The following is a 17555-nucleotide window of genomic DNA, read 5'->3' on the forward strand; positions in this document are numbered from 1 at the left end:
TGGGAAATAACTGTAATTATTTCTTTTTAAACAACAGAGAAATAAGAAAAGAGAGAACGCTAAACTACAAGAGCAAAAAAACTCTGTAAAAATTTCTCTGACGATCTAAAACATGGAGCAAAGATCCGAAGAAGCTAACCGCTAGTCAGTCGAAAGAGAACTGGGGGGAAGGCAGGAACCCAGCTATGCATGCGCAGTGGACGGTGGGGGAGGGTTCCCACCAAAAACACTCCTCAGCTTTAGAAGATTCCTGACAAAAGCTCTGCACAGGCACAGAGCCCATAATGTGTGACACAAAGACCATGAAGAAGAAATTGAGTTCTACTTTAAGTATTTAGATCAAGGGTGGGCAACTTCAGGTGGTAGAGGTGGTGGTTCCTCCTTCTGCACTTTCCTGTGGGCTGCACCTCCCTCCCTATGTGGTGATGCCTGCCCCCCCCCAAAATTATAATTTGGGGGCAAACTGCTAGGGAGGTTTACTAAGGGACAAATATAGCTTGCGCTCAAGCTAAATTTGTCCTCAGTTAGCCTGCATAGCTGCTACCAAGGTTTACTGAGGACAAATGTAACTTGAAAAAAAAAAACCTAAATTTGTCCTATGTAAGCCTCTGTAATAGTTTGCTACTGAATTATGGTGGCAAACCATTTATTTTATTTTTAAAAAAACTGACTATTTTGGAGCAATGGGGTGCAGCATGCATGTTGCCCAGTCATGATTTAAATGTTTCGGTTGATAAGTTAAGGACAAAAATGATACTAACTCTCACAAAATTCATGCCAAAAATTACGCCAACAAATTCTGTACATATGCTAGCTCAAGCAGCCACATGCTACAAACCAGGAAAAAAAACTTTATTTACCCTGAATAACTAACTGCAAGGCTGAATATATATTAGTTTAGTAACAAGCTTCAAAATGGGGCACAATAAAAATGTTTTATAAACTTTAGCTTCAAGCAACAAGATTTTTAATATTATATGACTTATATAAAAATATTACTTGCCTTCATATGGTGTGTCCGGAGGTCCTGCTATTTCTCCTCTTAGTTCTGTAAAATTTTCATCTACAAGATCTACTTTAATTTGATTTTTGCTTGTCTTAAAAATAAAAACAGAAAAATTACAATCAGATGCTAATATGTACTGGATTCTCTATATCCTTAAATTTAGAGAAATAAAAAGTTTTATCCCATTTGTTTTAATAGCCAATAAACAGCCACACACTAGAAGCCATATAACCTTAATATTTATCCATTTTGAAATCATATTTATGTACCCATTGAAATATGTTTGGGGTCAGACATTCTGTGAACACATCATATCTCCAGCAACATTTTTTTATTGGATTAGGGCTCCAAACCTTCTCATCGTTAAACTGCTTAAATCTCATTCAAGTCAAGAGCATTTAAGTAACCTAACTGTGTGCAAGAATTCTACACTGATATTTAAATTACAAGTGACTACTTAAGATTATGTATCAAACCACAAAAACAGACATTAAACACAATTAACAATGGATGGCACTTTTTCCATACTCCATAATCAGCCTTCCAAATTAGCTCAAAATCCTACTAAGGCATAGTTCTAGACTGGTCATTCATTTTTTTAAGATTATGGAGTCAGCAAGGATGTATAGCTGTTGCAATGGCAAGTATCACACTACCACTGGCTATGCATATCGATACTTGGCAAAAGTGGACAGTTTAAATCACGGCTGGCCAGCTTGTGGCTCTCCAGATGTTTTGCCCTACAACGCCATCAGCCCTGGCCAGCATAGGTAATAGTGAGGAAACATGGGAGTTTTAAACTGAAACATCTGGAGGGCCAAAAGTTCCCATCCTTAGTTTAAGCTCAGCCACATCCTCAGATGCAACCTTCATACATTATTATCCTTGGGAGGGGGGAGTGCAAGGAAAAGAAAGCAAGCAAGAAATGCACCAATAGCAAATAGCATTTCAATAATCTGATAAAATCAAACACAGATTTGTCTTTGAAGCATCCATGACTCTTATATAAGTTGTGGGGACCATGTCTATGAAAGAGTAATTTAGAAAAGGAAGTGGACATACTCGGGATTTAATAGCTATGGATTGCAGTAAGATCTTTGGGAATCTACTGTAGACTCTAAAGGAGTGAGATGAAAGCTTGAAAGCAAGTTTGTCAGTATCACGGTCTGGCAAGCCAGTCAACTGACTGATCAAATATTGCCAATTGCCTGCCAATCTGATAGGCCCTATCGTTTGGCTACAGTCAAATATAGACAAATATTCCTTTGTGTAGAAAGCAACTTACTATCACTATTATATGGCGCCATCAATGTGCAAAGCAGAAATCCCAACTAACATGGCTTACGCTTTATAATTCACAAGCAAAACGGAAGGGGAAGAAAATAAAGCAAGAAAAAACAAGGAAAGAATGTATTATTTCAGATAGGAGTACTTAAGGTCAGTTACAGTACAGCAGGGATAAACACCCTGGTGCCTCCAGATGTTCTGGGCTACAATCCCATAAACCCTTACTATAGGCCGTGTTGGCTGGGGTTTATGGAACTCTAGTCCAAAACATATGAAGGGCACCAGGCTGCCTATCCCTGCAGTATGGCACGAGGACAAGGCGATTGTGCTAACACCTTCACAGAACGCCACACCCCCACAAAAAAAGTGGTGAGGCAGTATTAAGGGAAAACAAATCTCTACCAGAAACAGTTGGGAAGTAGGAGAGGGAATAGAGGGCAGCGTCTTCATCAGCACTGTGTAAGCACACACCTGCCAGAAGTGGTGGATACTCTCTTATCAGCAATCAGTTGCAAAGTGCTACATGAGATGCTCCCATATCTTCCCTGCTACCTCCCAATGGTTACTTGGGTCTCCCCCTCCCTCCTCAATCACTCTGCAGCAATGGCAGGTGGTTCCTGACACTGTTGTACTGGGTATCACATATATATAGCTTAACAAATAGCCTATAGCAAGAGTAAAGTATATCAAATTTATATGTGACTGGAAGCTTGCAATGCAACAACAAGAGGAATGAAGCCTACCTAGAAGAGACAGACATATGAAAGGGGCTTAGAGATACGTAATAATAACAAGTTATTAATACAAGTAACATAGGTATAGTTTCCTTAGACATAACTTTACTTAGTATTTTCAAAGATTCAAAAAATCAAACTTGCAATGCTTCCATAATTACTTGAATGTGACCTAGCCATTACAGAATTCACATACCATGTGCCTGGGGACAGTTTGCTGCCTCACAGTATAGGCAGATGTTCCTGTTCCTGTCACAGTTCCACAGAAAGTTGGATACCATGATTGCAGTAGCATACCACACTCCAAAACAGATATACTTTCAGACATCTAGTTGAAATTCTCATATTACTTTGAGCAACCTAGAGTTGGCGCCTGCCTGACCTCCAGGGGCAGAGAGTTCCACAGAGAAGGGACCACTACACTAAAGGCTCTTCTCCTGGTGGATTCCAGTCAGGCCATAAGTCTACATGGAACCACGAGGAGCATGCCCTCCGACAATCTCAGTGATCAGGTAGAATGATAAGGGAGAAGGCGCTCTCTTAGGTATTCTTGTCCCAAGTTGTTTAGGGCTATTGGCCAGAATTTAGTCATGGATATCTGATCCTCCACCTTCCTCCACTTTCTGTAGGAGAAATATACCCTTTGTGTGAACAGGATGCTAGACTAGATGAATCCTTGATCTGAATCCAGCATGGCTCTTATGTTCTTCTAAACAAATTAACATACTTTTTGAAGAAAGACTGCACTATTCTAAAAATTTCCCCAAGTGGCTATGAAAGTAACTTTTAATAAGTCAAGTAGTCAATCCAAAGTTTATTGTACTAGCCAAAGGCCATGACAAATACCATGACAAAAGAAAGCATCCATATATATATATATATATATATATATATACACACATACATACACACACATATACATATATGTATGTGTATATATATATATACACACACACACACACACACACACACATATATATACAAATACCTCAAAAATACCCAAATGACTTGAAATTTACCATAACTACAGTTTTGGTTACAATATTTACAGAACCACCACTAAATGCAGGGCAACAGCTATATAGAGCTACAAAAAAGTTATTGGTTACAATCCTGAATTCACATATATTGACTGGGTTCGGACAACACAATAGTCAACGGTTGCTTAAACAGTCAATCGTTGATGATTGTGTCATCTGTCGAGCCTTTTCCATACCATGGTTGGTTATTTCCCCAGAATAACCAACACAAATAATCAACAGTGTGCAGAGTTGACTATTTGCACAACCATTGATTATTGTATTGTGTGTTGGGCTCCATTGTGTATTTCATATGCCTACAAAGTCACATGGACACAGAGGCAGAAACCCCTGCCGCTCTTGCCCAGCGGGGCTCTATAGGCATGTAAAATAATCCTGTCCCGGGAAGCGCGTGGGGAGCCACCAATTCTGCCATCCCTTGGTGGGGCACTGTGATTGGCAGCTCCCCACATGCTTCCCAGGATGTGCACATGCCATCCTGGGGTGGGGTGCTGCTGATCACAGCACCCCGTGTGTTCCCAGGGACATGCATGTCCCTTGCCCCCCCTGCCCCATGATCCATCTAGATATTGACTCAAGGAGATGAAAGGGCTCCTTCCATCCCCTCAAGCTGATATCCAAATGGATCACGGGGCAGGGAGATGTAACGTCAACCTGAGGGAGATATCCTTCTGCCAAGAGCATCCTCCTGCACCCCACCCTCATTCGCCACAAAGTGCTGGAGAATGGGGATGCTAGGAACTCCTGCCGCTCAGCTGCAGAAGTTCCTAGCATCTCCCATCCCCATTCCCCAGCACTTTTATTTTATTTATTTATTTTTATTTATTTAAGCATTTTTATGCCGCCATTCAGCCAAAAAAGGCTCTCATGGCGGCTTACAAAAGTATTTCTTGACAGTCCCTGCCCACAGGCTTACAATCTAAAGACATGACACAAAAGGAAAGGGGATTGGGAGGGAGAAGGAGGGGAACAAGCGGTGAACAAGCATGGGGTGCAGGAGGAGAGCGTCCGCCTGTGTCCCGCTCTCCGTTCATTTGTGCATCTTGGGATCCCGAGACGCACAAATGGCAAAGGAAGGTGTTGAGGAGGCAGACACTCTCCTGAGACCATGTCAGGAAAGCATCCGCCATGCCCTGTTAGCCATTTGTGGGTATGGAGCTCGCAAGGGAGGATGCTGAAAAGCTCTTTTGATAGCGTCCTCCCTTGTGCGCCCCATACCCACCAATGAAGAAAGAGTGCATGGTAGAGGGTCGCCTGACAGTAGGCAATCCCTCTGTCATGCACTTTCTCCACTGATGGGTATGGAATGCACGGAGGATGCTATCAGAAGAGCTGAAACAAGCTTCAGTGCACTGTAATGTCCAAATGCAGCCACTGAGTACACCTTTCCAGTGGGTTCACCATTCAAGTTATGCATATATGTACATAGTTCTGTATCTTATCACCTGAGATGCCTTTCTAATCCTCATCACACACCAATATAAAGTCTCTTTATTCGTAAGTGTAATGCAAGACCTTGATTTCAAATGGATCACTACTTAAAAGATTCCTACTTCGGTGTCTCGTAGCACAGAATACATTCCATACAGCTTTTTATTTGTGTTACCCTTCAAAGTATAGCAATTAATGCAGCTATTTCCAGTAGTTCCTAACAGGGTGGATGAAAATCACTATTTTTAATTTTAAAAAATCAGATTTTTTTTTAAAATCAGATGTTGATTTAAATTGGGTTTTTTTTTAATAAAATGCTTTTTGAGGAAAAATCTAACTAAAGATCGTTTTCTAAGATACATTATACTCCAAAGGTTATTCATCATGAAATAAGGATCAGTTTTTAATTATGTAGCATGAGGCTGTTTAAATTTTTTGGTAAATGAATTCCATTAATCCATTCACAATGCCATGCTCTTCCAGAGGTTTTTGTAAGATTATTTTTCTCCTTCCAATAAAGTACAGCAGAAAAGTTGTCTAAATATTAATGATTAACCTATTAAACTGCAGATAGTTCACCTTGCAATAATTTCATAATTATCTATCTCAGATGTGTTTCTAATAGTATAACCAAATCAGTATTTTTTTTATATAACTGTAAAACTAATCTGAAAAGTTGCTATTCTAAAAATGAAACCTTCATCTGGTTGTAAATATTGTTAAACCAGCAAGAATGAGTCATTGGTAACTCTGAGTTGTGTAAAATATAGCGAGGAAGAGTGTACTTTGGGGGGGGGGGGTGACATGATTAAATCGAGTCTTTCTGAGTAGTGATTTAAATCAAATCCACCCTGGTTCCTAATGTACCATTTCTTGCTGATTGTTAAAGAACGTACAGAGTGCTGAAAGACTATGCAAATTTCTATGAATAGTAAGTTTTCTATACCACATCTTCCTTTTAGGGCAGACTAACGAACAGCACAAGTATATTCAGAACTAAGTCCCACTGAGTTCAACTGGGTTGATTCCCAGGTAAGAAGGTAAAAGATTGCAGCCTAAAATACTAGAGTACTACAGAGAAAGGATTAGAAGAGAATAAAGAAAAATACTTGATTACTACAGAGAAAGGGTTAGAAGAGAATAAAGAAAAATAATGTTATTTCAGATCTGTTTATTCTAAAATATCCTCAAGGATAATAATGTAATGTGTGTCATAACTAATTTCCAGACTATGTAGGAAAATTAGTTTTCCCCCCATCATTTTGCCTGAGGTAGGACAACAACTTGCTATTTCAAGGTGAGGAGCCTAATATTTGCATTTTAGTTACCAACAGCGAAAAGATGAAATATTTTAAAAAAAACCATTCTACTAACAGGAACAGCATTCAAGCACAAATATAGTTTTAGCATTTTCTATATGTTCAAGTGAGTAATGCTTTTCTCTCAACAACAATTTCTAAGCATCCAATATTCTCAAATTCTCTGAGCATCTATCTAAAACTTATATCATTTGAGATTATATGTGCAGGTAGTCTATTTTACAATTAATATAGTTACGCATTGAAAAAACTGAAACTATACAGAAGTTTGCAAGCATGTGTGTCCTCTGTTCACACAATCTTTGAGGTGAAAATACCTTCTCCAATGGCAGGATTTCCTGGGATTAACCCATCCCCAATAGGCATATCTGTTTTGCCTTTACACATGGGAACATTTTACAAAAGTCTATGAGCCCTGAACCCACTGATTGCCTTCCCTCAAGGGTTTTGAATTATGCAGTTATCCATCCTTAAAACATCTTCTACATGCCTTAGAAGATTCTGATCATGCAGGATAACACTATAATTTCAGTATTTGGGCATTAGTAATTTCATTAGCCTTTTCTGGGCCTTTTAATTGGGGCACCTAAATTGTGGATTAGTCTCCCTAGAGACATTTGTCATATTTGCCTGCTTTTAAATGAGCTCTTGGCTATTTTATTCTGTAGGAATTCTTTAGGTGAACCTGAGAATCGTTTTTAGTCTGCTGCTGTTGATATGTTTTATGATGTAGCTTTACTGTCAGGTGATTTACTTTTATTGTAAGCTGCCTTAAGCTAATTATATCACATAAAAGTGGGACATACGTGTCTAAATAACAATTCATAATACTATGACAAAAATATAGATTAATATTTGCAAAGTACCGCTTTTCTCAAAGATGACTGTTAATTTCAGTAAAAACTGCACCATCATTTGGACAAGCCACAATTTTGCATATTCAGACATAACTGCAAAGAAGAGGGCAGCACATGTGCTCAAGATTCACAGCTACAATTTCTTGTAACCGGAAGCCAGGGCTTTCCATTATGCCTGAACTGAACCAGTGAGTGCCACACTAGTGCATGACATAGTAACTGTTCATCCCTCTCTCTTTGGGATGGCTTTGCCTTTAGTCCACTGAATAAGCTGCAGCGAAGTGCTAAAGGAGCAAGTGTGTAGGCTTCATTCTAGGCATAGCCAGACCTGCCTGCATAACTTGTTTCACCTATGCTATATATGCAGGCCAGCCATATTATAAATAGAACCTGTACTTACCAGTACTATAAGGAACCTCAAAATTAAGTAATTAGTTTAACTCCAGGCAGACAGGACATCAACAACTGCAAGTAAGAATTTTCAGGATTTTCATCTTGCATTTGAAATTTTTTAATACCGTTAAGCTCACTAGAGTCAACTAGACTTGTTCAATCTTGGCTCCTGAGGGAGCCATCGGCAGCCTGAAAGGAAAGTTGGGGCAGCCTCTCCGCCAACTTCCTAGGGCTACTTAAGATCTGTGTGCCCTCAGAGAAGAGGAAAAGCCCAGGCCAGGGGGCTCATGCCATCAGCTCTTGAAGAGACCTTCAGCCGGCCTAAGAGAAATATATTCTGATGTTTTTTGATACCATTTGTTTCAGTATTTAAAGATTGTAAACTGCCTTGGAAAAAAGACAATCTATATAAATAAAAATGTAAATGTCCGTTCGAAACAGACGTTATATTTCTGAAAGTTCTTCACCGATTGCTTTGAAATTTTGACACAACGTTGCATTCGAATATGCGAGTGTTGTTATGTAACTATGTTCTATATGGGGTCAAAGGTTTGTCTTAAAATCAAAGAAATAGGCCTCCTCAAAACCAGTCCTGCTGATCATTGTGACATCGCCAACCAGTAGGCCAATCCACTGCCTCTGCCTCCTCTCTTATTTGCATGTTCTCTCCTATTTGCTCTTATAGGTCATTGTGACATCGCCAACCAGTAGGCCAATCCACTGCCTCTGCCTCCTCTCCTATTTGCATGTTCTCCCACAATTGGCTGAGTGAATATAGATGTCACACCTGTGACAGTTACACGTTCTGAAGAAAGGTAACTGCCAGGAGTTTCCACTAACCTCCTCACCATAAAAACATCCTTTTTTAAAAAACCAAACAGTAGGCCAATCCACTGCCTCTGCCTCCTCTCCTATTTGCATGTTCTCTCCTATTTGCTCTTATAGGTCATAGAAGCAACAATCTTGACAGGACCTTTCAAAGGTGAAGATGTCCTCATTCCTCGCATTCCTATGATTCCAAGAGATATGCCATTACAATTTAAGAGATTGCAATTCCCAATTCGATTGGCGTTTGCAATCACCATCAACAAAGCTCAGGGCCAATCTTTAGAATTGTGCGGTTTAGATCTAGACACAGATTGCTTCTCACATGTACAATTACATGTTGCGTGTTCTAGAGTTGGCAAACCAGACAATCTCTATATCTACACAGACAATGGAACAACTAAAAATATTGTATATCCACAAGCATTGTGAAATTAAACATATTAGAAACATCCGCTTTGTCTTTTCTTTCTTTTCAATTTAACCAGACTGAGCCACAGCAACACGTGGCAGGGTACAGCTATCCACTGCCTCTGCCTCCTCTCCTATTTGCATGTTCTCTCCTATTTGCTCTTATAGGTCATTGTGACATCGCCAACCAGTAGGCCAATCCACTGCCTCTGCCTCCTCTCCTATTTGCATGTTCTCTCCTATTTGCTCTTATAGGTCATTGTGACATCGCCAACCAGTAGGCCAATCCACTGCCTCTGCCTCCTCTCCTATTTGCATGTTCTCCCACAATTGGCTGAGTGAATATAGATGTCACACCTGTGACAGTTACACGTTCTGAAGAAAGGTAACTGCCAGGAGTTTCCACTAACCTCCTCACCATAAAAACATCCTTTTTTAAAAAACCAAACAGTAGGCCAATCCACTGCCTCTGCCTCCTCTTCTATTTGCATGTTCTCTCACAATTGGCTGAGTGAATATAGATGTCACAATTATATGTTGCGTGTTCTAGAGTCGGCAAACCAAACAATCTCTATATCTACACAGACAATGGAACAACTAAAAATATTGTATATCCACAAGCATTGTGAAATTAAACATATTAGAAACATCCGCTTTGTCTTTTCTTTCTTTTCAATTTAACCAGACTGAGCCACAGCAACGTGTGGCAGGGTACAGCTAGTATAGGAATAAATAAATTAATAAATAAATAATAGAGTTTGGGTGTGGGCATTAGGCTGGGAAGTACCCCACTTAAAGACAGATTTAGCTTTTAGATACTGGAATAAATGAATCGTTAGCATGACCCATTTTGAGCATCCTTATTTTACAGGAACTATCAATATACTCAATCATTCTTCACAACACTAACAAACTAAAGAGAAGTTTCTCAGCTAAACTGCACTCATACAACTGACAATAAGATGCCACAGTTAGATTTCCTGGAAAACTGTTGAGGCTGCTAATGCTACTGGCATTATGCTAGAGGTTCCTTATGCTAGTGCAACATAATTTACTTTAGCGCCGCTCTCCAACTGGATGATGCTCATGGAGAAAATATTTTGTGTGTCAAGCATTATAAAATATGGCACAATAGGTGATATAGTATACTATATTATGATGTGTTTAAACTAGTACATTATCACAGGCACTGGGATCAGGTCCTGATTCTAAGAGATGCCATTTTACGGCACTATAGGATCATTCATTGTGCCCATCTGAACTGAGCATCTTGTAAATGTGTATTTTAAGCTTTTCTTAACTATCTGACCATGCAATCTGCTCAAATTATGAATATTTATCCTCTATAAACAAACAAGGACATTTTCTCCTCACCTTATGAAAATGAAATCAACCTGCTTTGCCCAGGAACTAACTGCTGTTGGAGTGCTCTGGGACCTTAAGTGATACATGTGGACTGCAATGTGCAAATATGCCTGATTTTAGCTACTTTTTCTAACTGGGGTGGGGCATGATGGACTTTTAAAAATACAACAGTGGTTTTCAAATTGTGTTCCAGGGAAGATGGACATCTCAATTACAAGAGATCAAATAATGGCTGATGGGAATTGAATTCCAAAACATCTGGAGGGTAGCAGGCTAGGAAAGGCTGGTCTAAAGTGTACTTTCACTTGATGAGAGGTAAGCCCTATGTGTTCCAAAATCCTCTACAACAGGCATGGTTTCATAGTAGATACTCAGAGGTTCCATAGGAGATAATTCAACATGCAAAGGACTATATATTGGGTCAATTTACCCTTGAGGAACTACAGTGCATACTGGCCACCATTATGAATATGTAATCCCCAGCTGGGGGGTTGCTGTGGCTTCTAATGTCGTTTAAACCCAGCTGGTGGGGTTATTTGAGGGTTAAACAACCCTCACATAACCGTAACATAGACCATGGGCTTTGGGACCATGGGCTTTGTTTAACCCTCAAAAAAAAGACGCCAGCCAAGTTCACACAGCACAACAAGTCACGGTGACCCCCAATCAGTAATTGCATTTTCATAATGCTCACCGGCATACACCACAACTCCTCAAGGGTAAACTAACCCACAATGGGGTAGCTGCATAAATGGTTGCAAGACAGTTCCTTAAAAAACCCACCATGGACTCAATCATTTTCTCAAGTATCAGGTGATCATTCATGTCTTTTGTTGCAGGATTCATCTCTTTTGTTGCAGGATGCTGAAATAGGTGTTGGCTATCCAACTTCAGACCTTAGTGGATGAAACAGATTTAAGCATATTCCAGTCTTGCTTTGGGCCCAATTTTGGGAATGAAACTGGTTTAAAGAATGGGCTGTCAGGGACAAGCAGGGGAAAGCGGGCATATTGCCTACAGCGCACCAGCCACTTCCACTTTTAATCAACAACCTACATTAAACACCTTAGTAGGTTTTAAAGAGTGAGGACCAATGGGTTATTTAGGAGCTAAACAACCCAGCAGTTACTCGAACAACAAACCGTGGGTTAACTGCTCATCAATCCAGGTTCAGATATCATGCTGAACAATCCACAAGGGAGCCGATCTTGGGCTGAGTTCACTCTCTCCCACTTGTGCATGACAACCCATGGGTTGTAATTAGTTGCAAACCAGATCACAGAGTCAGTCTATTGGTCCATATACCTGTGGCCCTCTAGATGTTGTTGGCTACAAGTTCTATCTTCCCTGCCCATTGGCCATATTTCTGGGGTTGATGAGAGCTGGAACTTAACAGCTGGAGGGCCGCAGTGTAAACATCTGACTGGCAATTGCCCTCCAGTGTTTCAAATAGGAGCTTTTCTCCAGACTTAACTGGAAATACCAGTGATTGAACACAAGAACTTTTGAATGTAAAACATGTGCTCTAACACTATGCCAGGGCCCTTTCTCTGCAGCCATAAGGGAAGTATGATCCTGTTGATTCTCTTGGACCTCTCCCATACTTTCAATATCATTGATCATGGTATCTTTCTGCATCATTTATCTGAAATGGGAATTGGTGGGGATCTATTTTCTTCTAGCAGTTTTTTTTCTTTTTCTTTTTTTAACTCTGGTTATCTTTTAGTTTAAAGCATATCACTATATTTCCACCAATGTTGCCCCCTCCCGATGGTAGCTTAAATAGTTGAAAACATAACAAACTCCAATAAATACAGAGCAGAAAGCAGCCAGTGGGACAGAAATGCCCTCTCACCACCTTCTTGGACCATCAAAACCGACTTAGTTTCTTTGTTTTCTAAATAAAACAAGACAGAGATATTGGAAATACATTCTTACCTAAATCACTACGAATTCTATAACATTTAGTAAACTGTCTGCATTCCTGATTTGCAGAATTTACCATCGTTCCTGATTTTCCGATATCCACCAATTAAATTTTTACAGTGAATATATGTTCTGTCCATTTGAAAACTTACAGTGGAAAGGAGCTAAAGACACTGATTATATAAGAAAACATGCTGTTTTGCATTTATGTAGGCCTTTATTTTGTAACTGCCACATAAGTAAACTTGCATTGAAATCAATTAGCTTACAATGTATGATACCACTGTAAAAGCAATCCTTTGGTTTTTCTATGCTAGTTTTGGAAATTACTGCTTTCTTTTTGTTAGTACAGACTAGCAGAAAAATCCATCATCTGCAGAAGAGATTGTTTCCTACAAATCCTCAAAGTTACCATCTTCTTGCAAAATATTAAACTATCAGTCAGCACTCAGATCAATATTTTACAGGAATACAATCTACCTCATTATCATGGAGAGAGATAATTTGGCGGTCTAAACCTATGTGTTGAGTTTTACTGAATATTGGTGTTGAAGAAAAGCAAAATGAGTTATAACCATTCTAAATCTAGCACATGCTCCCTGAAACATTGGAAAAATAAACAGTTGGATCAGAAGGAACTGTGCTGAAATGCTCCTTAAGTCAGGAAGCAAACTGGATGGACAGTCTTGAGCTTGTGATTATTGTTCAGCTTAACCTACCTCATAGGACTGTTGTGAAGATAGAATAAAGCCATGTATGCCACCCTGAGCTCCTTGGAGGAACGGCAGGAAGTAAATATGATAAATCAAAACCCTCCAGTTCTTTTCGTCAAATGTTATCAACCATACCAACATTGAAAGGTTTCCGTCCTTTAATATCTAAATATTCAAGTAAGGGTCAGGAGGCTTCTGGATAAAACACCTCAAAGGCACACAATATACCATTACTTATAACACAGCTCCAACTGAATACTAGACACTAAATGTATACCTCAACCATATACATACTATTCAGAAATAAGTTACTTCACACTTGATTTTCCAACCTAAAGATAATGGGAAGGGGGGGAAATGAAGATCTGTGAAGTATGACTCAAGTGTTTGTCAGAACAGGAAGCATATAGGAAAGACTGTGGACATGATGCAGCCAGTGTGCGTGTCACTGATTTCAATGTGAGAGCTAAGCATGTGTACTTTTAAATATTTAAGGTATACCTAAAATGGTTTACAACAAAGATATTTTAACGTGTACACCAAAAAGTGTTAATGTGTTGTGCATAGGAAAGCATATATATCCTGCAGATACACTCTTCATGATACGGGGATTAGTTTCAACTTGAATGTATGGCGAACCCAGTTTGCCTCATATAATGTATGAAGTGATGGTAATAGTAAGAATGGTATAAGAATAAAATAGTGAGTAGTCAATATGCATTATGTCCTCAAAGTCGGTAACTGAAATATACACTCTTCCCCAAGAGATTGGTTTTAAAAAGTAAATTATGTTATTAAACAACTTCTTGCCTTCCATCTCTGCTATATCTACTTGCCCACCCTTTTGCTGTTAAGTGAAAAAATGCCATTGTGCTGTGTGCCTTCCCACCTATATTATTTTACACATCCAGTTACGAAAATACTTAAACTCAAAAATAAAAACCAGTTTTTAAAAAATAAATAAATAAACAGTCCCTCCAAGCACATGCTCTAGAGCTTCTTCTGCACTATGCATGTGTGAAAGATAGAAATGTGATTTTAAGTATGCTTTTAAAGGGTTTTACAATCAATGGATGGTTATGTATTACATTGCCTTGCCTTCCTGTGTTGGTGATATCTCTGAAAAGATGCATTCTACCTGAAACACATTTGTCTTCAAACTACCATTTCCCCCATAGAGTTTACATTTGAAAATGGCTCTCCTACCCCCCTCCTCAATCCCCAATTTTAACATCTCCACCCACTATGAGGTGAAACCCTCCCAGTTTTACACATCCAAATTAGCCTTTTACAGCTTTCCATTTCTGCTGTCTAGTAAAAAAAATGACAGGGGGAGGCTTCCCCACTTTCATCAATCCTGGGAAATTTTCACCAGTGGATGCTGCCAGTATGAACATCAGCACCGCTGCACATAATAATGTTTTTAATTTAAAAATAAACAAACTGTCAAAACTTTCCTCCACCCTTATCAGAATCACCAGAAAATAGAGTGAGGGAGAAAGGAGGGAAAGATACCTGTGGGGTTGTATCCAAATCTAGCTGCAGGGTGGCATGGGCCTGCATTCGGGGCAGAGAATGGTAAAGGTTTTTTTCCTCACACAGCTGGAGAGGAAGTGTTGACATTTAAGGGGGAAATAGCACAACTTTCGACCAGTAGAAACATGATTCAGCTGAAGGGGGTGGGGGAGATTCACAAATAACAATTAAAGTACTTTAAATGCACTTGTGATTTTGGCCTGTAACATTCCCCCTCGGGTGGGCCTACACATGGGTACCAGAGTAGGTAAAATGGTTAAGATATGGAGCGATTCCTTTCTCTAGCAGCCCTGGCTTCACCCCTCAGCCACTTCTCCCTCGTCGTTTCTTCCTTTTCTTGGCGATCCCCCCCTTTCCCCTCAAGTAGGTAGTTGTTCCCTAATGGGGAATAAGCCCCCCTTTTCCATCCACCTATATTACCTGACAATAAGCGTTGCTCGAGAAAATGAGGGCAATAGCGCCCCCAACCAGATCATAACCCGGACTTCAGCTAAGAGAAAGGAAAATAGGACTAGGGGAAGGAAAACCGAAAGGGATGCAACCTCCCAACCCCCCATTACGGCGATCGAGGAGAGCAAGAAGGAGGGAAGCCTGACCTCCTCGCTCTTCAGCACCTCCTTGAACTCCCGCTTGATCCTCTGCACTGCGATGTTGGCCATCTCCACAGCGGGGTCCGCCGACCCGCCCAACCCCAGGCCGCCGCTACTGCTGCCGCCTCTGAGCCAGCCGGGCCGGGCCGAGGTCCTCCACCCGTCTCCACCGCCACCGCTCCTGCTGGTTAATCTCCGGCTCTTCCAAAATGGCGCCTGCCCCGAGCATGCGCGTTGCGGCAACCCAGCGCCTGCCCCTTCCTTTTCGTCAGAGAAAGGAAGAAAATGGAGAGAAAGTTCCTCCTCCAGCAATGCCGAGGGAGGGGGGAAGAATTAGAGCAGGCGCCGAGGAGGGACGGAGGGAGGGGAAAAGCGAAGAGACTCGCCACCGCTTGTCCTCTCGAGGGACGGTGCGGATAATTTCCCCCTCAGGGGAGGCAGAAGCCCCTGCCCCTCAGGACGGGTCGGCGCCGACCTCCATCCCTTGGCTGACACTGACTATATAGCCTCCCTCCACCTTTCCTGTGTACGTGGGTTATTCTTAAATAGAGAGTGTCAGGTGTTAATTCATACGGGCTAATAGATAAATGTGATGGGAAGGGTGGCGAGCAAGTTGGGGTTGTGGCTCTTGTGATGAAATCATGCCCATTGTATGATGTGTCACATTCCTGCTCCTTCATGCAAATGCAGTCCTCACTCACTTCAGCTTAAGTTGTCAGTTATGCACAGATGTCACCCTCCATTTTATTTCATGCCTTTCTAGCCCACTTCCCCCCACCCCTCCATACTCACCCAAGTTGATCTGAAAGGATATATTCATCCCTTTGCTTGGAGTGTACTTCCAAAGCTGCCTCATGCAGATAGGGGACGCTTATGCAGCTCAGATGGAGGGTTTGGGACGCTTTCCCAAACGGTTTCTCAAGGCATGAGGCCATATAGTCTAACCGATATTCTACAGAAGTAGGTAGCACGATATTTTGTAGCGTTTCCCCCCAGCATATAAATGCCATTTTATGCAATAAGCCAGATTTTAAAGATCTATTTTAGAGGGGTGGAGGGAGCTGTTGAAGAGAAAAAGAGTGACTAGGCTGCCTTAAATAGCTGGGTTTGGATGTCACCCTACTCCTGCAGTGCAGAAGGTGAAGAAACTTTTTTTTTTGCATCCTCTGAAGGCCAGAACAGACATTACTTTCAACCTGTATCTAGAGCTACTTTTTTTACTCTAGAGTAGGAACAATAGTGTCATTGCTGCTTTTAATGTTTTTGTTCTTAAGTGCTGGTTTTATTCTTGGTTTTATAATGTGTGTTACCCTGAAAACTTCAGCTAGAGCCACTCATATCTGAAATGAATGAATATAATAGTTCTTTAATGTGTTATTGTTGCATTTTTACTTTCAGGGAGACACACAGGTGTTGTTGTTTTTCTGTTTCAGCTGCCAAAATAACTTGCCACCCCTTGGGTACTATGCATCTTGACTTGGGCCAGATCTACACTACTGATTTAAAGCGCTTTATAACAGTTTTATAGCGCTTTAAAGCAGTTAAAGCGCTTTATAACTGTTATAAAGCACTTTAAAGCAGTAGTGTAGATCCGGCCTTGGGGAGAAGGATGCCATTTGCTTTTTGCTTCAGGTAGAAAACTATCTTGAGGTGGCCCTATGAAGGGGTAAAAAAAAACCCACCTTCTACCTGCAGTATGCAGCTTCTAGTCAGAAATTAAATATTTTTGCCCTAAGCTCCTGCTCTAAACTCGGCCAAACGTTAGGGAACTGGATACAACACCTTGCTTTGGAATTTTGTACTAGTCTCACACAACAGCCGGTAGCTTTTGATGCTGATGCACATCCTTATTTGCATCAGAAGCCTAACAGTGCAATCCTGTAAACTCCACTGAGTTCAATTTGATTTACTCTTAGGTAAGTAATGATTAAAGTTGCATTCAGTATATTCATAAGGCTTAGATAAGCATCATAATCTAGAAGTGCAACTCATGTGTGAGCAAAATGGCATCTTATGCTGGATCAGGAGGTTTGTATTCTCTAAAGATTTTCTGTTAGTTACTACAGAAATCCATCTTTAATTTCTAAAGTGATAGATACTAGGGCCCAAGCCTGCCTAGAAA

At 40.5% G+C, this 17555-nt stretch overlaps 1 protein-coding gene across 1 annotated transcript in view; it reads right to left on the bottom strand.

The window, feature by feature from the left end:
* Window positions 1-15611, bottom strand: part of UBE2K (ubiquitin conjugating enzyme E2 K) — a 40743-nt gene extending 25132 nt beyond the window's left edge. The window contains exons 1-2 of the mRNA XM_063136165.1: window positions 15440-15611; window positions 1004-1097 (exon numbers count right to left, since the gene is read on the bottom strand). Coding sequence (XP_062992235.1) covers window positions 1004-1097; window positions 15440-15502 — 157 coding nt within the window. The 5' untranslated portion in view covers window positions 15503-15611. The remainder of the gene's footprint in view (window positions 1-1003; window positions 1098-15439) is intronic.
* Between the last annotated feature and the right edge of the window lie 1944 nt (window positions 15612-17555).

The sequence above is a fragment of the Elgaria multicarinata genome, chromosome 10, assembly GCF_023053635.1.
Source record: "Elgaria multicarinata webbii isolate HBS135686 ecotype San Diego chromosome 10, rElgMul1.1.pri, whole genome shotgun sequence".
Lineage (NCBI taxonomy): Eukaryota > Metazoa > Chordata > Lepidosauria > Squamata > Anguidae > Elgaria > Elgaria multicarinata.